This window comes from Panthera pardus, unplaced genomic scaffold (genome assembly GCF_024362965.1).
Source record: "Panthera pardus isolate Hobbes unplaced genomic scaffold, ASM2436296v1 HiC_scaffold_13, whole genome shotgun sequence".
Taxonomy (NCBI): Eukaryota; Metazoa; Chordata; class Mammalia; order Carnivora; family Felidae; genus Panthera; species Panthera pardus.
The window spans coordinates 62319562-62344484 of NW_026526688.1; the positions used below are offsets into that span (position 1 = coordinate 62319562).

At 34.5% G+C, this 24923-nt stretch overlaps 1 protein-coding gene across 3 annotated transcripts in view; it reads right to left on the bottom strand.

Moving 5' to 3' along the window:
- Positions 1 to 24923, bottom strand: part of TLL1 (tolloid like 1) — a 210349-nt gene that overhangs the window by 31110 nt on the left and 154316 nt on the right. For all 3 annotated transcript variants that reach the window (XM_019441055.2, XM_019441056.2, XM_019441057.2), the window contains 4 exons: positions 14140 to 14335; positions 11938 to 12063; positions 9757 to 9917; positions 5621 to 5801 (listed from right to left, as the gene is read on the bottom strand). In XM_019441055.2, coding sequence (XP_019296600.2) covers positions 5621 to 5801; positions 9757 to 9917; positions 11938 to 12063; positions 14140 to 14335 — 664 coding nt within the window. The remainder of the gene's footprint in view (positions 1 to 5620; positions 5802 to 9756; positions 9918 to 11937; positions 12064 to 14139; positions 14336 to 24923) is intronic.

Genomic DNA, 24923 nt, shown 5'->3' on the forward strand with positions numbered 1-24923 from the left:
TTAAGTATCATCAATAGTAAAAAGTTGTCAAAATCATAGGAAAGTTTCAATTGTTTAATTTTTTGAAATTAATCACATTAACATTTGAAGTTTTCTTAGAATAATATCGGGCTGAATTTCTAAAAATATCTACAAGCATTCCATTGGAGAGTTGGTGTACAGGAGGAACAAGGTATGGAACTAACTGTAGGAAACATTAAAAAAAAATTCCTTAAAAGAAAGGCGGGGGGCAGGGGAGGAGGTGGCGACTGGGTGGCTCAGTCAGTTAAGCATCCGACTTTGGTTCAGGTCATGATGTCACACAGTTCATGAGTTCGAGCCCCGCATCGGGCTCTGTGCTGACAGCTCAGAGCCTGGAGCCTGCTTCGGATTCTGTGTCTCCCTCTCTTTCTGCCCCTCCCCCACTCTCTGTCTCTCTCTGTCTCAAAAATAAATAAACATTTAAAAAAATTCCTTAAAGAAGTAACTGTATGCAGTGAAAGCTGGAGAAAATGAAGAGCATGTCTGCTGAAATCACTTGAATTTAGAGGTAGAAAAGTCACACAGATTACTTTATGACTTCTACATCTGTCACAGACAAACTGGAAGTCAGGAAAGCTGGATTTTATTCCATTTCGGTCACTGAGCAAGTCACTGGGTCCATCAGTACTTGATCTGTGAGAGACTGCTCTTAAATTAACTTTATTCTCCAAATTCTCTAATACTTAACTCTAATTTAATTCTCACCAATACATCATCACCTAAAAAAGAGAGAATGTTTAATTCTTATTGGCCAAATCATTTTTAACAGTCTTTTCAAATAATGAATGCTAAAATTAAATTTTTAAAAACCCATCAAGTTTGACAAATATTGCTGCTTTTGCAGGCATAAAATCCTACTAATATTTCCTTTAAGTTTAATCCATTTAAAAAAAATAACTTTCTTCTGAGAAGAATACAGTTAACTTTGCTTAACCACATAAAATAAGTAAACTATATCATGTATATCTGTGCAGATTTATGTACTTGTGTTCAAGTATAAAATCGCGCAAAATTAAGTGTGGTTTTACTATCATATGAAGTAAACTATTACTGTTAACTGAAAAACAAACCTCATTCAGTTAAAAAAGATAACAGTAACATATTGTTTGACCAGATCATCTTTTAGGAAATGCTTATGCCATTTCTGATTTAGCTAAAAAACTGAAGAGGTACACAATTTTATATCATGAATTTGTCCTTATTTCCTTATTAGCTTTCCTATTACTTCATTATGTTGTTTTTAGAATATATTCTAAAATCAGTACAGTATAGGACACTTTGATTTTGGTGGTGGACCTTGTGGAGTTTCTGCTGTATAATATAGTAGTAACTCCTAAATGTTCAAGCTATAGCATTTTTCATGTCTAATGAAAGATTTTATTATGTTAATGTTAGGATTTTAAATCGTAACTTATTGTGATGGTTTCTTATTTTCATCAACATGTAAGTGACAGAATTCTTTATTTTGCTAATAAGTTCTCTTAAAAGTCATTCTTCTGATTCCATTTCTTATGTCTATAAAGTGCTTATTTAAAATGAGAAGCTATTGGCACCCCTGGGTGACTCAGTTGGTTAAGTGTCGACCCTTCATTTTGGCTTGGATCATGGTCTCAGTTTTGTGAGTGCTGACAACTCAGAGCTTGCTTAGGGTTCTCTCTCTCCCTCTCTCTCTGCCTCTACCCTGCATGTGCTCTCTATCTCTCAAAATAAATAAACTTAAAAAAAAATGAAATGAGAAGCCGTGTATGAAAATAACTGGAATATCTACGTGATTATTTTATTAAATATTTCTCTTTTGGAAATGATGCTATAAATATTTGATTTCACTGTACACATTTAAAATCTAAACATATTTTCTTGTCTTTTTATTCTTGATGTATCACTTAGCTGCAAGAAAGCTAGATTTTGAATAATTTTTGTTTCCAAATAATATGGGATCACCTACTATCAAATGTTGTTTCTTCTATTTATTGAATTCCTTGGTAATTATTCCTAGTATAAGACTGTGGAAAAAATAGCTGAACATGTTATATTCTTCCCCATGTTTTCATAAACTTATAGTCACTTCTGAAATATTTAGAACACTGGTTACAAACAGAATCACTTAGGACTTCATATCTCTCAATTAACATATACAATACAGTAATAACACATTTATCCCATTGTCTATTTTAAGATAATACTATTAAATAACTATAAAGTTAAAATTACAAAATTTAACTCAACTGAAAATACTTATATTAGGATTATTAACCTGTATTAGTATTGATGAAGTAATTAATGAAAGAGATGACTTTAAAAATGTCTTCACTCTCAAAGGTCAAAGTCTATTAGGTAAATGTTTGCAAATTTAGAAACATTTGGGGTAACAGTTAGAAATATGCTATGTGTTTTTCTTCTAAAGTTATTTTTGTATTTGATTTGAAAATTGAAAGAAATTGGACAAAAACTATAATGCACCGTCTTCCCACCTTAGCACAAACATTCTTGGTATTTTTATACGGCAACTTTCAGGTTTGTTCCCCTCCACATGCTTAGCTATATGCATAGCGTGCAGATAGTTTGTACCTAGATTTCCATTAATGTTTTGTCACATACAACTTTATACACCACAGAATCTTTAAACCATCTCTATCGTGTGGAAAAGTCCACAAAGTGTATTTGATATAATTTATTTACCATTTTCTTCCTGTCACAAAATTAGGTTGTTTCTAATTTCTATCACTATCATAGTATATTGAAATCCTTCTTCCAGATTTTGAAATATCTCTTTATAAATATGTCTCAAGAATGAGATTTCTGAGACAACTGGAATAGTCGCTGTAAATGACTCTTGATCCCTATGCTAAATTTCTTTCTAAAGAGTTTGTTACAATAAATCCAGTAATATGTTTTATCAAATACCCCAAGAGTAAATTTTAACAAACAAACAAAAATCTTTCAATTTTGTTTGTGAAATATAATATCCCCATGGTTTACATGCCTACTTTCTAATAAATATAATGAATTATTTAACTTTGAACGCATAATTATATATTATTACATTTAAAGCATTATTAGATCTCTGAAATAACATTTTTAATGTGAATAGAGCATGTCTATTAAAATAGGTGATCTTCTGTAAATTATGACTTTGTAAGATGATCATGTTTAGGACATTAGGTAAACTACGAATGTGTTACCGTCTCTTGATAGCACCACAGCAGCTCTTTATTATAATATAATGTTTTTACCTCCCCTTTCCCTGAGCAAACATCGTCCCCACCAACCTAAACTCCCAGGAAATTAAACGTGAAATAGATTAATACTCATCTAGAACCACAGTATTTTAAATATGAATTTGACGAACGGCTGATATTTTTCAATGCATCACAAAGAAACAATGGAAATGTATAGTTAATGATAATTACCTTGGAGTTACAAATTATTAATCTAATAAAGAAGTGAAAAGTATATCTGTTGTTTTTCAGGTCACAGATATGTTGAGTGTAACACATAACGAAGGCTATTTGCAAAGGGCATGATGTGCTCTTAGACAAACCAGGACATGCTGGGGTTTAAATGCTTGTGGCACTGAGCCATTTACTTAACTCCTCAGCTGTTTCTTCTGTCAGGTGACTATAATAGTGAGAATATTACATCCTTATTTTGATTATTAAAGAGGTGATGCATGCCTGCATAATAAATTCTCAAAATGGAAGCTATCCTATGAACACTCGGGGTTTAATTTCCCCCTCGAAATTCATTGTTCCATTTACTTCACTACCTACATTCCACCAAACAGTCTAGACTAGACTCAATGTTACCTAGTTGATTTATACTTTTTAAATATAGCACTGATAAATACCAAAAACAGACACAATTTCCTAAAATGATCTGCATCGGTGAATATGATTTACAGCAAATTAGTTGTTATGGGCTCAAGTACTCCCAAGGCACTCAGATAATTTTACAAAGCACAGCTACACAGACAGGAACAAAGACTATGTACTCGCATGTGCTGGAGAACATCATCTTCTCTATGTCCCCTTATATTTGTATCATAAGAATTAAAGTAGCATGCTGTATATTTCAACAGTATCGTTCTAAAGACACAAACAATCTGTCTTTACAATTTGAAAGTTTTTCCCGACCAATAATATCAGATAATGAGTTTTAAATATTCTGAGTAACTTTAAATTTAAGCATCCTTTGCCACCAGTATATGGAGAATGTATCTTTTAAAAAGGTAATTATTTAGTAAAATGTCGACTATGGTACAGTGAAAAGGATCCTGAATATCATTAATATTATGATACAATTTATTCACTTTATAATTTCCATTTTTAAAATAAATATTTTGGCGGTTCTAAAATAAGAACCCTTATCTCTAACCACTGAGTCACGTAAAATTTGTAAAACATGATATGCAGAAAATAGTGAAGTCTAAGAAAGCCTTGCTTTCATCAAATTAGGATATTAAAATGCTACTTTGAATAACATAAATCTTAAATGAAAGCCCGAGATGAATTTTTAAAAGGAAATTAAATCTGGGGGAAGAAAGGCAAGGTGAATAAGACAGCCAAGATCCCTTGTATTTTGAATGTACTTCTGTGTATGACGTGGACCTCAATGGAGTTTGTGAACCATTAACTTCAATTACACTGAAAACCCCAAACAAACCCCGGGCACTGTAAATCTCATTAATTTTAAACACATGGGGACTGGAATAAATGGACTTTGAATTAACTCAATCCAAATTACCTAATATTAAAACATAATTGGAATTCAGTTGCTTTAAACTGCTTGCCAGTCTAAAAGGCAGAATAGATTGCTATACTAGGGTTTATTATAATTTTATCTACTTTTGAAGTTTCAGAATATTATCTTTATAAGTAAAGTATGATTCCAAAATTGGAAAAATAAAAGGAATTTTCACTGATATTTCTGTATATTTCCTTAAAGTTGAGGGATGTTCTAACAAATACAAGCTCTAGAAGAGGGAAATTTTACTATGAGTTGGTTAAACTAAATATTAAATTCCAAACAGAAGGGTCAACTGTTAAATATACCTGATAATCTCTTATTTTCAGTAAAATTATAATTTCAATATTTGTAGGTTTCATACTATAATCTTTTCTATAGTGGCAAGGCAAAGTATGATTTTAATATCAATGTAGCAATAAGAATGAAAATATAATAAAAGGAATAAGAAAAAGGTTGTTAAATAATAAGACCAAAAAATGTGTTGGTAAAATGAGATCAGATATTCCAAAAACAAAGATAAACCATTTTGAAAAAGCCTGCCACTTTTTCAAAGTCTTGTATCATAATCCCCATCCATTTATAAAGTCACCGTATGAAAACACTGTAATAACTTTGTGTTATTTGTATTAGCCTTCATAAAATTTGATTGTTAAGTGTTTAAGAGCTACATTTTATCAGGGCCCCAATTATTAACCTTCTATTTTTTAGTAAAAAAAAAATTGTTAAACCTACAATAAATGTTCGTGCATTCTATGTCCCTCCAAGTTACATTTACAGAAAACTATGAAGAATAGATAATAATTTAAGCCAATCCACCTTGAAAGTCCACGATATACACATGGAATATTGATACCTGAGAAGAAATGTGCTTTGAAGCCCTTCTTGGACACAGTGTTGTCAGATCTGAATTCAATTCTCATATTGTTGAACTGAGATGTGATCACTTCAGGCACTTCGGCACCACAAAATTTGCCATGCAATTTAGACTCCGAGGAAAGGCCACTCCAAATCTCCACATAATCATATTTGCAAACCTAGAAAAAACAAAATGATTACAGACACCAGATTTTAAGAGTCTCATGCTCTACTGACTGAGCTAGCCAGGCACTGTATAGTCACAGATTTTAAAGTGTCAGAGGATTGACATTCATTTTTGAAAAGTCTACTATTTCTTTCTCTCTTTAGTCCTCTGGTAGTCAAATTGGAATTAACAAGTAAACAAAAAAAAAAAAAAATCAGAGAAAGAGTCCAAATATGAGGTGGATGGCATGAAAAATACTAGTGAATTTTGCTCTGAATACCTATTTGTATATACAAATGTGTGTTTGTTTATATGTATTTACAACATATTTTTTTTTCCCAAAGAATAGAGTTTAGGAGAACTGAGATGAATATTTGTTGAGATAATGGTGCTGATGGTCACAAGAACATCCTTTGCAGCCTTAAAAAAAATAAATAAATAAATGTTTAAATATTTTCACTAGGAACTGTGAAAGAACTTGTCATGTGCTGTCTTAGTTAACACTGACAACAATTACATCGAATTGACCATTTAGGGACACCTGGGTGGCTCAGTAGGTTAAACATCCGACTCTTGGTTTTGGCTCAGGTCATGATCTCACATTTTGTGAGTTCGAGCCCCACATCGGGCTGTGTGCTGTCAGTGCAGAGCCTGTTTGGGATTCCGTCTCCCTCTCGCTCTGCCCTTCACTTGTTTGCTCCCAACCTCTCTCTCAAAATAAATACAGATAAACTTTAAAGAAGAAAAATTTTAAAAATCTATGAAACAACCATTGAAGTCTATAAAACAACCATTAACAACAGAAACCTTCCTTTCTACCATAAAGATAAGAAACTGAGGTTCAGAAATTTTTAAATAAAATGTCCAAAATTATACTTATCATACATGGCAGTTTAGTGAAAACAGCACAGAGTTTGCCTTGGTCCAGTGCTGTCTCCCAGAAACACTGTGTCCTAATCAGAAGAGTACCCTTAGGAAATTTCAAAGAAGACACAGACACTGTGGTATACAAGAAAAAGGATACCTCGTCTTTCAAATTCATCAAACAAATTGATACTTCTTAACTTCTTTGAGTTGCTAGGCACTATAAAGTTACTCTGTAGCTATACCATACAATTGCAAACAAATAAAAACTCTATGTGGTCGAATGGAGAGGGGAATTTACACTAAAATAAAGTAGACTCATTCTGCTTTATAAGTAGCGCACTAACAACACCAAAGTGGAAGAAGCTACGTGAGTGCCAGGCATTCTTAAGCAATTTTATGGCTACTCTAACAGATGTTTCCATAATACACTTCTCCAAAGTTCCAAGAGAGCACATTCTAAAGAATATATCTTGCATGAATGACCTTATTACATAAATGTGTAATTAGCAAGGTTTAACAATGCATATGATTGAACCCTGGGGCATGATCTGTACTTTGCAATATGTCAACTCAAATTGAAGTTTCTTGTGATATTAATTAGGTGATAAATAAGCAAAAGGTTGTTAGGAAAAAATTAAAAGTTTACAACTTCAGCCTCTGTTTAGAGAGGGCTCTGCCACAGACTAGGAGAATGTTACCAAGGTTAAAGTTGTTTGACATCATCTTTCCTTTGGATATCAATATAATGAATACAACAATGGACTTTCAACTTTGTCCGATATTCTATAAGTCAAGTTTTTGCTCATGTCTTTATTTTAAGTAAGCAAGACATCAAACCACAAAAATACACAGAATTCTGTAACAGCCTTCCACATAGTAATATCATTATAAGTTTAAGAAACTTGGGATATCTTATCGAGTTTATAGAGGGTCCTTCCAGGAATAAAGAACACAGCACCCATGGGAAAAATGCTTTCAGAATACAGTGACCCATTTATTTAAAACCATGTATCCCCCCATCCTCTTGAATACAAACTTCTAGCCTTCCTAGTAACATCTATCAACTAATGAATCAAAAATGTTGTATCTGTCACAACTAATAGCTTCAGGGGAAACTGACAGAGTAGAAGTCATTCAACACTAAGTTCATACCACATCACAGAACTGGTAGGGAGATGATCATTTTCAAAAAGGTCGCTCATATGAAACCTTTTCTAAAATTGCTATAAAAAATCTGTTCTTCATTTCAATATTTTTCCAAATTTCAGGGAATTATTAAAGGAAAATGATATGTCATGTGGACAGAGTATGTTAGAAACATAAACAGTTTTTGCCATCATAAAATGTACACATGATGTAAGGAAGGTCTCAAAAGAGACCAGCTGAGCTCTCATTTCTATAATTCTCTGAAATACATAAGTTCATCACCTTTCAGATTTTAATTTCCTTTAAGGAAACACAAAAGTCAGGAACTTCTTACCTCAAAACCATTAGTAGGACTAAAAAAATGCACACGAGTGCCTTGATGGACTACTACAGGCAGAATTAAGAGAAAAAAAATAAAAGGAATTAAGAAAAAATAAAGAAAAGCAGGAGGGGGAAAAAACAAAGATACATATACAAAGACAAAATAATGGTGTAAAAATCCCTAAATATTACCAACTATTATTTCCCAGGAGAATAGGTACATTATATTTCTGTTATCTCACTTCTTTATAAGTGTTCAACATATATATGTATGTATGTGTGTGTGTGTGTGTGTGTGCGTGTGTATATATGTCAGAGACAAAATAATTTTTGAGTTGATTTTATCATACTTAAAAGTTTTAAATCATGTTTGTTTTAAAACAATCACAGAAGTCATTGGAAGAAAGGATATGGAAGTTAGAAAATTAAAAAAAAAAAAGAAAAGGAAGTGGGAAAACTCAACAAAACTGAAATTAAACCAATGTTGACCAATCATACAAAGGACACAGTCCTAAAAGTTCTCATTTCTAGACTTGACATTCCATTCGAATTTGGTGTGTGTGCACTAGCACGTAGGAATTCTCAAATAAATGATTTCACTTGTTTGAATGTGGCCACCTGGCAGAAAATGGGTCCTTTATTACAATAAGCTATATTTTGTAAAGGAAAGAGAGTCAACTAAATGCTTCTTTGATTGAGATTAAAAAATTAATCTTTATTTATAATCATGAACATGTTCATAATGAAAAACTACTTAAATACTGAAAATATACTCATCGCCACAAGTAAAATATAGCAGGTTATTCTAAATGGCTTCTTCCCCCACTTTATTTATTTCAAAGAGTTGGGGGAGAGGGACAAAGGGAAGGAGAGAGAGAATCTTAAGCCAGCTCTGTGCTCAGCATGGAGCTCGACATGGGTCTCAGTCTCACGACCCTGGGATCATGACTTGAGCAGAAACCAAGAATTGGATGCTCAACCAACCCAGGAGATAGCTTAAATAGCTATTTTTGTTTTGACTCAAGCAGTGGATATTAGTTGATTGATGTTTTTAGAAAAGTCTCTGTGACATGAAGGTGACCTTAATTTTTCCATATTTCTTGGGTAAATCAAGCTGTATAATAATACACTAAGTAAAAACTCCCTCTAGGTACTTTTCAGTCTCCCAGAAACAGTCTAAAATATCATCCGATGTTGTGGCGCCTGGGTGGGTCAGTCAGTTAAGTGCCCTACTTGGGCTCAGGTCATGATCTCGTGGTTCACGACTTTGAGCCCCACATTGGGACTCACTCTCCAGCTCAGAGCCTGGAGCCTGCTTTGGATTCTGTGTCTCTCTCTCTGCCCCTCCCCTGCTCACACTCTGTGTCTCTGTCCCTCAACATAAATAAACATTAAAAGATTTTTTAAAAAATTTAAAAAAATAAAATAAAAATAAATATCATCCAATGCCAACAGAAATTACAAACAGTTGCAGAAATGAACAGTACAGCAAAGACTATAACATCTATATGACTGTACTTCTGTAACCCTTCCCTCCTTCCCTCCTTCCTCCCTTCCTCCCTTCCATTTACCAGGTTGTCTTCAGAGGTTCCCAAAACACAACAGAAAAAAAATTGTATTTATTATTCACTTACTTCATTGCCTTCCAATTCAAAAAACTCAAACTTCATAGAAATTCTGTATTGGGTTGGTGCAACCACTTGCCACACACAGTTTTTATTAGGAGGGTACTCCTTGGGCCAGCCTGGAGTGGTTATAGTGCCATTAAGTTTGGTAAGAAGTCCGCCACAAGCCGCTAGAAGGAAAGAAAAGGACAAAGTTTTCTCCTATAGAGTCATTCCCTTCTTAGGGAATGACTTTCCATCGATAACCAAACATCTCAGCATTAAATTTCAACCATCTTCCAGATTTTTCAAAATCTAGAAAGCCTCAGTCTCGGCTCCTTAGTTTTTACTACAACTATTTTAACTATCTAATCCCATTTATAAGGCACTAATTTGTAGTTTTGGATCCAAACAAGCTACGACTGTATAACAACATTTCAGATCATTTTAAAGTTAGGAAAACAACATAAAGAAAACTAGGTGTCAATTCTCTTATCTTTTCAATGGGTAGTATAATACCTACACAGTATGGTTGTAAGCATCAATATAGGCTGATGTAGTGAGACAAAAATCAGTTATTTATCTCTTCAAACTCATGTTGCCCAAGATGAGCAACTCTTGGGAGTTAGTGAGCCAGCAAGCTGGATACACTAGAGTAAATAGATCATATTTGTTATTTGAAAACCTCATTTAACAACTGTTTTTCTTCCCCTTTTGGATGATCTATTTAAAAGAGGTACTATTTAATACCTTACCTCTCTTGCTTATTGTTAGTGAAATTAGCAAAACAGGGTATCCAAAAGTAAAAAGAACACATATTGTACAAGGTTTGTAACTAATTCCTAGGGAGTCAAGAGTTACCTAAAGTAACTGCTCTCTTTATTTTAATTGCCTTTGTATATATATGTGTACCTATGCCTATATGTGTGTGTACATATGTATATTACTACATCTATTCATGTATTGTAAAAACTTCCTGGACTTTCACATCTACCACTTTTTGCTAAATTATTATAAAGTAAAATAATTATTCTTGGGCACCACACTGAACTAACAGCCACATTGTCTGGTATACAATGTCCTCTGTTTTAAAGATACTGTATCGCCTACTGTGTCTATTTCATCTGAGTACAGAGAGCAGATCAGTAGTTTAATAGACAGGATGGAGACTTCTGTCACAGAGGAAAGTTGAAACTTTTAAGAAGAAACAGAGAGACCGACTTTTTAACGTAGGTCAGGAAGCAAAGACGTCCGCCAAGTGTGCCACTGTTATGTCCTCTATTGCAGACACCATAGAGAGCAAGGTGCTCATTTTTAGGCAACTTCCATTTGCACTTTTGTGGGCACCACCAAAAGTAAACTTAATAAATACATCATGATAAGTAACGCTAAGTTGCTACAAGCTTTATGAAGATGATTTGGGCAGACATGTTGAGAGAGGAATAAAGGAGGAAGTGACCATTGGAAGGAAGACCAGTGTGTTTATTTTGTAATCCAAGCATGGGGCCTGTAAGAGGATGAAGCAGGGGAGATGGGAAAAAAAGACAAAGCTTTAAATTCTGAAGGAAGACATCACAGGACATGGCAACAAAACATTGTGCAAGAAATCTCCTCTTAGAATGTGTAGAGGAAATGGGGAAAACAGCAAGACCTCTTTGTTTATGAATCATTTATCGATAAAACACATTTAGCTCCAACTTTATATTTGTGCTAAATACTAAAGATACAAAAAAAAAATTCAGATTCAGGATTCTGCACTTTAGTAAGAGAGATATACCCATAAAATATGTTAAGAAAAGGTAAAAATAAATGCCAGACAGATGGATAAAAATCTAGGTTTCGATAGAGATAAAAATAGAAATAGATGGATAGATAGATGGATGATATAGATAAATAGTGAGAGCGAGAGCGAGAGAGAGAGAGAGAGAGAGAGAGAGAAATACACATATAAACAAAGTGGCCTGGTAATCAGAGGAGGAAATGACTGATTCTATAACAAGAACCCAGGCTAGGAGTCATGTTAGCTATGACGAAACACTGAGTCTTAGGACTCTTGAGGAAACCTCTTGAGGAAAGAGGTTTCTGTGGAGGAAAGGAAAGAGGGAAGCAGAGGGGAAGAAAATGACAGGATAGGAAAGAAAGAAGGAATGGAGCGGCGGTGGTGATTTGGAGGATTCAGGCAGGAAGCGCCACCTGCAAATGCAGCCCTACCTTCACAGCCCCTCTTGTCAGGTCCCAGCTCGTAGCCGGGCTCACACACACACTGGTAACTGCCCAGTGTGTTCAGGCATCGCTGTTCACAGCCCCCACGGTCAGGTTTGGCGCACTCGTCTTCCTCTGCAAAGATGGAGAGATTTAGAGAACAACGAGACACAGTATTTGGTTTTACATATTAAGGTGTAAAATTTTCTGAAGAGGTGACACTTAATAACTGAATAAAACAGGGACAATTGATTTCTTCAACAAAGGGCCAGGGGCAATTTGTAAGCCCTTGACAGCTGGTATACCAGAATTCATGTCACTGCAATCTAAGAAGTGTATAAGAACCAAGGGAGGGACTGGAACCTTCTATCAGTGCCAACTGAGATCACCTTATCTCAGACAAGTATGTGGGGTTTTTTTTTTTTTCTGATTTTTAAGGGCTAAAAGAATTCTTACAATGTATAAAATTTCCAGAATAAAATAGAAAAGCTTACTGAAAATATATAGCTTCACCTGTTGATTTCATAGTATAGTTTGCTAGATATCCTAAGAAATGCTTTTAAAGAAATGCCATTAACTGCAAAAATATAGTGCACAAAAGAAGTTACAATACAATCTTAGATTTAAAAAAAATGCCATGAAGAAACAGCTTATGGTAAATGTAAATTAAAAAGAAAGAAAATTCAGAAACCTACTGGACCTCTTTAGGGGAGCCTGGGTGGCTCAGTTGGTTAAGCATCTGACTTTGGCTTTAGGTCTTGATCTTACGGTTTGTGAGTTCAAGCCCCACGTCGGGCTCTGTGCTAACAGCCTGGAGCCTGCTTCAGATTCTGTGTCTCTATTTCTCTTTCTTTGCCCTTCCCCAGCTCATGCTACGCCTCTCTCTCTTTCTCTCTCTCTCTCTCTCTCTCTCTCAAAAATAAATAAACATTAAAAAAAATAAAAGAAACTACTGGACCTCATTAAATGTAAAGCTTTCAGCGCTTTCTATATAGACATACTGATCCAGGAAATATTAAAATTCCATATTTTGTAAATACATATGCTATTTTAATTATACATGGAAATATAAATATATATATATGAAATAAATACATATAAAAATATACACTATTTAAACAGCATAGATGATAAGATATTCCATAATCTCAACCTTCAGAAATAACCTACTATGAGTTAAGAAAATAGCAAACAGTATTCTCAGCAGAAACTCTGCGTTGGCCAAAGTCCAAGCATTTTTGGTAACCAAATATATAAACATCACAGGAGAGAATCTTGATAGAATGTTTCTTGTACTGTAAAATCCTACATATAGAGAAGAACTAAAGCACGTGAACGTGCATTTTAATAAACACTTTTAATACATCTAGTGAAAGCGCCAAGGTTTTCTGCCTTTCAAATCATATGGTGAATAGCAAAGTAATACTCAGGGAAAATCCATTATAATGTTCTTTAAATAATCAAATGTTAAAATGTTTGGTTATTAATCACACTAAATTTTGACATACACAACTAAATCCATCATTTATCATATAAAAATCAGTGTAGAGAATGTTTTGTTTCTCTCCCCATAAAAGAGTTTTTACAATGACACACTTAATGTTAAGTGCCTATGAATTTTCCAAATGCAAATTTGACACTATGTGCACTAAAATGACTTTCTTTTTACCTGAGTAATACACCCCAAATATGAGACATGAAAATACACTAAAATTTGTTTATGTGAGTAAATATTAAAGCTGATCAATAATAATTCTTTGTCAAAAAGGCACTTTCAGTATCAGAATATCCTACGAAGAAGGCCATACATTATTTTCATCGTGGTGGAATGCTATTATCTATAGGATGGTTTAGAAATGCTGTCACTTGGAAATCAATTGATGAATGATGTATCAGTAAACTTTCTTCTGATCATGAATCCTATGTTTATTATATTGCAAATGTTTTCTCCCTGTCTGCATTCCCTTTCTGGATTTTGCCATCTTGACTGTTTCATAAAAAGCAGATGACAGAATATCCTAATGAGGCTCCCAGCCTGTTCTAGAAAGTTCCTAATTCCAGTATTATACCGGTAACCTTCTACTATCAAAAGTCATCCAAATATCTTTCCCAACAGTGCATTCAGTATAACTTTCCTCTCTTAACTCGAAGTTAAAGATCACATTTATTCCTCACAAAGGAAATATCACACTTTAAATCACTTCGAATTACCTTTAAAAAAATTGGCAGCAAACCCAGCCTTGTTCACAGTTCCGTCAGAAACGAATTTCATCCACAAGGTGTTGGAGGTAGATCTGATATCTTCAGGTTTATCATAACCACAGAAACGCCCTATCAAAGGGCTGTTTTCACTGTTTCCATCTCGAACTTCTAGGTAGTCATAGGCACAGTTGTCATGTCTTTCAATCTGCAATAACAAAAATATGCGAAGATATACATATTTTGAACTTTTTAAATGTTTATTTATTAATCTTGAGAGAGAGTGTGTGTGTGTGTGTGTGTGCATGAGTGGGGAAAGGGGCAGAGAGAGGGAGAAAAAGAATCCCAAGCAGGCTCCTTGTTGTCAGCAAGAGCTGTAATCAAGAGCCAGATGCTTAACTGACTGAGCCACCTGGGCGACCCTGTGAAGATATATCTAATTAGCAGATAAAATAATTTCTATACAAAGACTATTATATATGCTCAGTGCCATAGTGCTGACATAGTCACATAACAAATTACTTACAGAGCTTTTCTTGTGAGTGTGCATGACAATATCACAACAACACCACCCATGAATAAAGGGCATAGTTTTCTGGTACACAGGAAGAGGTAAAAAAAAAAAATCTATGGAAGACTGCATCAGAATCAACAAATGCTAACTGCTTCATAAAAGAAAATAAAAATACAAGTAGTACAAAGCAAAAGAAAATACAGACTGAAAGTTATTAAAAATCTGGGCCAAATATGGCATAAGCAATGTATAATTTGTCCTGAAACATAAAATCGCTGGTAGTTTATCAACAAAACTGTTATTTTATTCACAGAGAAGCTTGATTCAAATTCTGTTGATCAATACTGCACTGTTTAAGTTCATAAATCTCTTTTTAAAGAAAAATCTGATAATATAAAATTACATTCTTTCTTGTCCATGAAATCCTTTACCCATAATTAGCACAGCTATAGAAAGACTGCTATATAGTAGAAAGATACACTAGTATATTACTAGTGTATGTAGAATCAGCACTCGCTAGCCCTTTTTCAAGGTAACATGGCTGTTCGGGTGAGCCTTTTTACCCCTACACACTCCTCTTAACCCCTATAATCTACAGGAACTCAATCTCTTTCTTCAAACAACTAAATACAAATAAAAGCTCAGACCTTGGGCCTATAAAGCTTTATGAAGAATTGCATGTTCATGGACCTATGTTTTGGCCCCCAAACTTCTAAAAACAACAAACCAAAATTTACAAATTGGCTTTCAAATTATAAGACAATTTCTAAACAAAATCCTTATTCTTTTCATAGAAAATGGGTATTAGCCCTGAAGTCTTAGTAAGTCAACTACTGATTAGATATTTAAAGCTAGAAAGCACAGACGTCCATAATTAATAAACCATGCAAAGTATCACATCTTGTCAACTATTTTTCCACATACAATTCACTACTTATTGGAATTCTGTTACACGATGCATGTCAGGAAATACATTCATTCCATGGAATCACAACCCGAATGGATGAAACTGCTGGTACAGTTGGTTGAAGAATCTATTTCATCACTTGTTGATTTGTCAATACATTAAAAATGACAGACTTCAAATAAGAAAGCATAAGAACAAATAGAAAAAACAGACTTTGAAACACAGATTAGGTCAGAACTAATCACCACATTTGCTGCTTTCCTTTTCCCAATCACAAATCAGGATTCATTCACTCCTCCAACAAATATTCAGTGGTTATTCTATTTTAGGCACTCTTCTCACTGCTTGCTATGCAATCTTTTTTTTTTTTTCTTTCCAAGATTTTATTTAACTTTAAGTTAGTTAACATATACTGCGGTACTGGTTTCAGGAGAAGAACCCAGTGATTCATCACTTATATATATAACACCCAGGTCTCATCCCAACAAGTGCCTTCCTTAATACCCATCACCCATTTAGGCCTCCCCCATACACCTCCCTCCAGCAACTTTCAGTTGGTTCTCTACAGTTAAGAGTCAGTTATGGTTTGCCTCCCTCTCTGTTTTTACCGTATTTTATTTTTCCTTCCCTTCCCTAATGTTCATCTGTTTTGTTTCTTACATTTCACGTATGAAGGAAATCATATGGTATTTTTCTTTCTCTGACTTTTTTTGCTTAGTATAGTATACTCTAGTTCCATCCACATCATTGCAAATGGCAAGACTGTATTCTTTTGTATGGCTGAGTAATATTCCAGTGTGTGTGTGTGTGTGTGTGTGTGTGTGTGTGTATAACAATATATATATACACATATATATATACCTACATATATATACGTGTGTGTGTATATATACATATATATATGTGTGTGTGTGTATATATATATACCACATCTTTAGCCATTCACAGTTGACGGACATTTGGGTTCTTTTCATAATTTACCTATTGTTAGTAGTGCTGCTATAAACATTGGGGCGGGTGTGCCTCTTCAAATCAGTATTTTTGTATCTTTTGGATAAATACCTAGTAATATAATTGCTGAGTCGCAGGGTAGTTCTATTTTTAAGTTTCTGAGGAACCTTCACACTGTTCTCCAGAGTGGCTGCACCAGCTTGCATTTCTACCAACAGTGTAAGGGGGTTCCCCTCTAATGCATCTTCACCAACATCTGTTGTTTCCCGTGTTGTTAATTTTAGCCATTCTGACAGGTCTGAGGTGGTCTCATTGTGGTTCTGACTTGTATTTCTCTGATGATAAGTGATGTTGAACATTTTTCCATGTGTCTCTTAGCCATTTGCATGTCTTGCAAAGAATCGGTACCATTTATAATTGCACTAAAAACGAAAAGACACCTAGAAATAAACCTAACCAAAGAGGTAAAAGATCTGTATTCCGAAAACTATAGAACACTTATGAAAGAAATTGAAGAAGACACAAAGAAATGGAAAAATATTCCATGCTCATGGACTGGAAGAACAAATTATGTTAAAATGTCTATACTACCCCAAGTAATCTACACATTCAATGTAATCCCTATCAAAATAACACCAGCATTCTTCACAGAGCTAGAACAAAGAATTCTAAAATTTGTATGGAACCAGAAAAGACCCCGAATAGCCAAAGCAATCCTGAAAAAGAGAAAAAAAGCTGGAGGCATCACAATTCCAGACTTCAAGCTGTATTACAAAGCTTGTATACAGTATAGTACTGTACAAAAACAGACACATAAATCAATGGAACCGAAGAGAGGAGACAAAAATGAACCCATAACTATATGGTATGCATCCTTCAGCAAAATGACAAAGAGCCTTACCCTCCTGGACCTTACACGTTACTGGTGGGTAGAGAGCAAAGGGATAACAAACAGGATAAATAATTAAATCATAAAATATTAGCGACTAATAAATTCTATGGAAAAATATTCAGTGAAACAAGAAGTGTGAGAAGTAGCATATGCAGGGGAGGGCAGAGGGAGAGGAAGAGGGGGAGAATCTTAAGCAGGCTCCATACCCAGAGCGGAACGCAATGAGGGGGCTCGATCCTGATGCAGGAGGACTCAATCTCACATTGTGAGATCATGGCCTGCACCAAAATCAAGAGTGTGAGCCACCCAGGTGCCCCTACTCCTTTCAAAATCAGAGTTCTCTATAAATATGAGAACATTTCCAGATGCCTAAGGCTTTTTCTTCAGTCAAAGGAACACATAAATAAATATCCCCAACTCTCCAGGTGTAGAGTCGGTATTGATAAAAGAATAAATAACAACACGGAACTAGTGACTAACTGTAGGGAAAAGAACCAAAGGTGTCAGAAAGCCAACCTCTCCTCACCTGCTTGAGCAGCACAGAAAGAACTGCTCCTGACCCACGAATCATTTTGGAAGAGAAGAAAAAGAATGAATTAGAAGAAGAAAAGAAGTGAGAACACACAACAAAGAAAGAAGCTGCTTTTCAAAAGTCAACTAAGAAAAGTGAACTTGCTTCATATCATAAGCCATACTGAGTAAAAATAAGAAGGTTAATTAGAATTGGTTTTCAATCACTACTTTGAGTAGATAACTGCTTTTTAAAATTACTATATTAACAAGGAAGAAAACAAGATAGACACTACTGAAAAAGAAGCCAAAACATTTGTACTTCTTCAGTGATTCAAAAGAAATAGGATAATGGATATTTCCCTGCACATAAAACTTACTCTGTTCTTGCAACAGATATATAACAGATCCTTCTAAATTTTAATTTAAAGTACCTGTATATTCAGCTTACTTAGTAAACAAGTAGAGGTTTCAATACTTTATATGATACACAAAGTGCAAATACTTCATGGGTGAAATGCATCAAAATGGCCGATTTTAGGATTAATTCTACTAGTATCTATTTATGAATTACGTATCACTTATTAAATATCACGCACTTGGTGTTAAGGCTAACAAAACAGAAACATATACTGTATTCTTACAGAGTAAACGCCACAGCTGTTCAACTGCTTACAAAATAAAAGTTGCCTTTACATATGATATTTATGATATCATCCCTGTATAACAACACTTCTAAATATCTTACCAATGATCTCAATGCTCTTTGTTTACATATTTTTCCAGTTTAACTGCCTTAATCCTGATTGCAACGTGAGCATAATGACTCCGCTCTATTGGTGTTAATTATAATTATGCCTCTTCAACTACGTCTACACAACAGTAATGAGGGTGAGCACAAATGAAAGTTTGAGTTCTCTTATTTATGTCAGTTGTGTAACATTTTCTCCAGCTATATCAATTACTTCATAAATACACAGAACAGATAGACAGAAATAAATATGATTGAAACTAAAGAGTTGATAAGTGCACTGGTGTCATGTCAGTAAGCTCCACGAGGAAAAAGAACACCAAAGTCAAAGATTTATAAAAACAGAAAAAAAAGGGGGCGCCTGGATGGCTCAGTTGGTTAAGCGACTGACTTCGGCTCAGGTGATGATCTCACAGTGCGTGGGTTTGAGCCCCTTGTCGGGCAGTGCTGACAGCTCAGAGCCTGGAGTCTGCTTCAGATTCTGTGTCTCCCTCTCTCTCAGCCCCTTCCCTGCTCACACTCTGTCTCCCTCTCTTTCAAAAATAAATAAATGTTAAAAAAGAAAAGAAAAGGAAAAGTAGTTTCTTCTTGAATTACATCACAGACACAGTTCATATCTGGAACCTGAATGCAATGTCATGCACAATTACACATATAATAAATGTGGTTTGATAATGATGACGCTGATTTATTATAGACTTTAAGATAATCAGAGCATAAACCATATTCAAATGGGGCAAGGTTATCATAATGTAAACAGACCTAATATGTACACATAGGATACAATGAATGTGACAGTAAGCTCTGAACAGTTTTTGGAAAACTGTGTTTAAATGATATTGGAAGTAGATCCAAACACACACAAAAGGAAGAATGACTACCAAGACCAGCCAGAAGGGGTTAATGTTACGTTTCATTACTACGTGGGCGCTCATGCCTGTCCTGGCATGTTAGAGAGGAAGCATGTAAAAGCCGAGTGACGTTTATTTAGCAAGAACCCAAATCAATTAAATGTAACCTACAGTAGTCAGCCTCTCATTCCAAAACTGCAAACTCACGCAGAGCTTTGTGCTCAGTGCATGTGAGTGAGCTTCGACGCTGAAGGAAAAGCCAGCCTCAAAAGAAGGGATCGTGCCCAGGCTTAGGACCCATTTGCACACTTTTCCTTCATTTTATAATCAACTTTCCAAATAAATATTGCAAAAACATCTACCTACTTATTTGTAAAAATCTCTGAAAACTCCAAAACTTCCCGATAACAGTTTCAATAAAAGCTCTCCCATGTCCCTGAAAAAGTGGAAATGGATTGAAAAATTCTCTGCTTGATTCAACTATCCCATTTCTGGGTATATACCTAAAAAAACTGAAAGCAGGGTCTCAAAGAGATGTTTACACATTCGTGATTATACCAGCATTATTCACAATAATCAAAGGTCGTAATAATCCAGATGTCCATCAATGGATGAATGAATGCACAAAATGTCAAATATATATACAATGGAATGTTATTTAGCCTTGCAAACGTGTGAAATTGTTTCATGTGCTACAACACGGATGAACTTTGTGGATATTACACTGAGTGAAATAAGCCAGTCACAAAAAGGCAAGAAGTGAATGAGTCCACTTACATGAGGTACCTAGAGTAGTCAAATTCATAGTGACAGAAAGTAGGAACGTTGCTGCCGAAAGTCGGGGGGAAGAGAGAAAGGGGGTTGTTTTCTGAGCACAAAGTTTCCGTTTTGCAAGGTGAAAAGAGTTTTGGAGACTGGTTGTACAACAATGTGAATGTACTTAACACTAATGAAATGCACACTTTAAAAATGGTTAAGGTAGGACCACCTGGGTGGCTCAGTCAGTTAAGTGTCCAACTCTTGGTCTCAGCTTAGGTCATTATCTCATGGTTCGTGAGTTCAAGCTCTGTGCTGACAGTGTGGAGCCTGCTTGGGGTTCTCTCTGTCTCTCTCTCTGACCCTCCTCTGCTAACTCTCTCTCTCTCTCTCTCTCTCTCTCTCACTCTCTCTCAAAATAAATAAATAAACTTCAAAAAATGGTTAAGATAGTAAATTTTATATTTATTTTACCATACTAAGGAAAACAAGTCTCTCCTGTGACTGTTAGACTGTAGTTTTAAAATATAATTAACGTAATCCACTACACAAGTGATTAAACTTTTAAAAATAATATAATTTAAAATCTTATACACAGGGAACGATGCTAAAGTCATTACTTTTTGCTTTGCAGGAAAAAATTTTTAAGAAAAAGATGACTAAAAAACAATGTAGATTAGCATTTACCATTAAAAATAAACTAATTCAGGAGAAGTTCATTGTCTGTGTGGATTCCCCATAAGTATGCTACTAAATTTGATTTTCTTTTGTTAAAAACATAAAAATAAAAATGAATTAATTTTAATAATGGGAAAAAAAAATCCAGTAAAGTTTGAGATATAATGCTATCAACAAAATGAATTTTGAATAAAAAAAAGAAAGGCTTAACAATAGATCATTATTTTGCTACTATCATATTTCACTATTTAATATTATTTTACTATTAGTATTAAATATTTAATATTAATACTAGATCACAGGTCAAAAACAGAGAAAATATATATATGCCCAACCGTGTGAAAATGAAAATCATGGCTCTGCATTAGCTCTATTTTCATGTGACTTGGGCTTTTTAATGCTGCCACTTGGATTTTTTTCTTTCATTACACAAGTATTTTTAACTCTTTAATTTAATAAATATTTACTAAAAACCTACTATTGCCTGGAAATATACACTTGACAGTGGATAAACGGTGGAGAATAAAACAGACATGTCCCTGAATGACAAACACGTGTTGATTAAACAACACAAGTGCACAAATGAAGATAGTCATAAAGGGAAAGAATTAATACTATGAGAGAATATAGATGCCTCTCTCTGCTACCAGGATGTGGGCTCAAGAGTGCACAGGCTGTGGAACTGATTTCAGTCATAGTGCTACCAATTATGAATTGTGTGACTTCGAGCAGGTTATTGGAAATGAACACAAGCTAATCTTTCAGAGTAGAACTAAAGCCTCAACCATAAATCTGAAGAGCTACTTAATTCTCTTTGAAGTCATTAATCAAGATATATTCTTAGCCAAATAGTACAATGTGAACAGAAAAATGTTAACTAATTAAGATCTCTTTGTCTTGGCTTCCTAGGTCATTTAAAAGACTACTTAACTTAACCAATATAAATTATTTAGAAGAATTAAAGGATTACTTCTAGTTGGGCAGGCCACAAAGTATCAAGATAAGAACTTTTGTGTATAGTTTACAGCTTGCAGTAGTGATGGGTAAGACTATTAAACATTTGCGATTTTCATAAGGGAAGTATAACCAAATCAGCGTGTCTAGAAAGGTTGACAAGTACCTCAAACTTAATCCCACTTAAATTAATGATGTGGGATTTCAATGTAAACATAAGTAAGCTCTGGGTTTATTTCACTTCTTTTCTGCTTTATTGACGTTTCTTTGAAGTTGTTACTGTAAACATTTCCAGTCTCCCAAATTTTTTCTCTTCTGTATTTCTGCACACTGGAAGTGCTCCAGTTAAATAGCAGTATAGAGATTTCTTTACAAATAACTCCAAAATGATGTCTGACATGATAAACAGTCATGTGCAAACCCACTTCCGTATCGGCTTTACGAAGCAATGCACCAGTAACTACTAGAGAGGAAAAAGCTTCCCAAATATAATTACAGAAGTATCAGGACTCTATTGGCCTCCAGATAGTATCCTTTCTTGCTCAAAGATAACTGAAATTCATTAATAAAGACACTTGTTCATATTTTCTTTCTGTACCTACATTAAAATCTAAGTAGCATTAGGAGAGGTAAAATCATGACATAAATTCATAGAAAGGCATAAATAATAGATAACTAGTAAGTTCTTTACTGTAGACTTCAACAAAATGATGGGCAAATTTATCTTAAAGGCCCTTTTACCTGAAAGGGGAGAGTGTACCATAGAGAATAAAACAGTTATAAAAACAGAAACAGTTTTTGAAAAAAGGCAAAGACTGATAAAAAAACTGTTTTGTCAGATAAAACCACAAAACACTATGAAGCGGTGAGGGCTGTTTTTTTTAATTATACATCTTCAATATAAAATGTATAAGCTGAAGATTGAAAATATATTACATAAATAAAAATAAATTGACATAAACAGATACAAATTAACTAAATGAAACAAATCACCTAGTAACCACCAGAACAAATTAAAAACATAACCAGTTGATTCTGTTTTCATGGTAGTTAGTTATATAAAGTTGCTAAAAACACTGAATTAGTGAATACTGATTTATTGTTCCTGGAAAACTACAGAATTAGGTTCTTGTGAGCTTCTAGTCACAAAATTTTTGTCAACCAATCAATATACAGCCTTGTTTTATGTGTGTTTCTGTTGAAAGACACCTTAATATATTGCCAATTCATGAATACAACTCACAGGCAACTGCATTATAACGCATGCCTGAACAATGTTTATATAACACATACATTTCTCCATAAGGCACATCATAGCTGGGAATGTGCATGTCAGATGACTCAAATATTTTGCAACTCTGTGCATGTCCATGAGTGACCCAGAAAGAACCATGAGTATTAATTTGGGGGTTACAAATTAACTTTAGTTAGTAGGAAAATTTGAAAATATAGAATCTGTAAAAAAATGAATATTGACTATACCTGGATTTTGACGCTGGTTTAGTACTGACTTATATGATACTAGGTTAATGGCATAAGTTCACTTGCCATATCTAAAAGACTTAGATGATATATTAGAACATCTCTAAATTCCTTGTCACTTCTCAATTTCTTAGAACCTAGGATCTAGTCTAAATTGAGCTATATGGCATATCAGGTCCACATAATCCAAATTTTTCTTACCTACCTGTCTAAACTTGTTTCCCTCTACATAGAAACATTAGTATCTTTGATAAAGGAAGGATATATTAATTTCCACCCACCAATAATCATGCGTTCACACACTCTCTTACCTATATTCCACCCATTCTTTCATCTCTCCCGTTATCATGTATTAATCACACATCTGGTGGTGCTGGAGATATGGTAATTGACAAGACAGATTAAGATCCCTACCCTTTGGTGATCATACTTTAGTGAGAGAGACAGTAACCATGTAAACAAACAGACCCATAACACAAATTCCAGTAGTTATAAGTCCAATGAACTAAAATAAAACAGAAGACTGGTTTATAGACAATTGTAGGCAAAAAAAAAAATATATATATATATATATATATATATATATATACATACATATACATATACACACATATGTATGTATATATATATATATATACATATACACATATGTGTGTATATATATATATATATATATACACATATATATATATATAAAGAGAGAGAGAGAGAGAGAGAAGGAGAGAGTGGTGTCTCTGTCTCCATGGCAGAAACACCAGGGGAGTCCAGGCAACACCCATGAGCCCAGAGACTCTCTCGCCTCCACGTGCAGGCTGTGTAATACGTTTCTTTGGTACTTACCTCTACCCCTTTGCATGTGCCATTTAATTTCCCAGACATATTTCCTTTTATCGTGAAAAAATCGTCTTCTCTTATGTGATCATGAGATTGTATTATATGCTCCTGATAATTTTGCATTGCTGGAAAACTTAATTCTTGAAATTATTTGACTTGTATTTGAATTTTGATATTTAGAGTTACTAAGCAAGGACTTTTTAAGTAAGTGATGATAAAGCAGAGATCCAAATGAAATGAGAGGAATAAAAGCACGGATTTAGAGGTGTTAAGAGCACCAGAGATAAGACCAGAGGGGCTGGCTCAGAGAGAGTAAGAGGAACTTGGGACCAATCATGAGTTGCCTTGGGCTATGATCATTCAGTCTGGGTTCTATTTTAGGTGTAACGGAAAACTCCTGAAAGAATTTAAGCATAGTGTTATGACCTAACTCACACTGTAAAAGTATCACTCTTGTTGTGTGGAGATCAGGATACGTGGGGCAAGAGTAGAGATGTGAAGCTCTCACTAAGCTCCAAGAGAAGAAGTAGCGGTGAGAACCGAGTAGCTGCCAGAAAGTGGGATAAAGTGGTCATGTGTGGGGCATTGTTGAAGACAAAGCAAATGAAATATGCTAATCGATTGTCCTCGGGGTTTAAGGAAATATTGGAATCAGGGGTATTCCTTGAGTAAATAGTGACATACTGAAATAGTAAATACGAAAATAGGGAAGACTG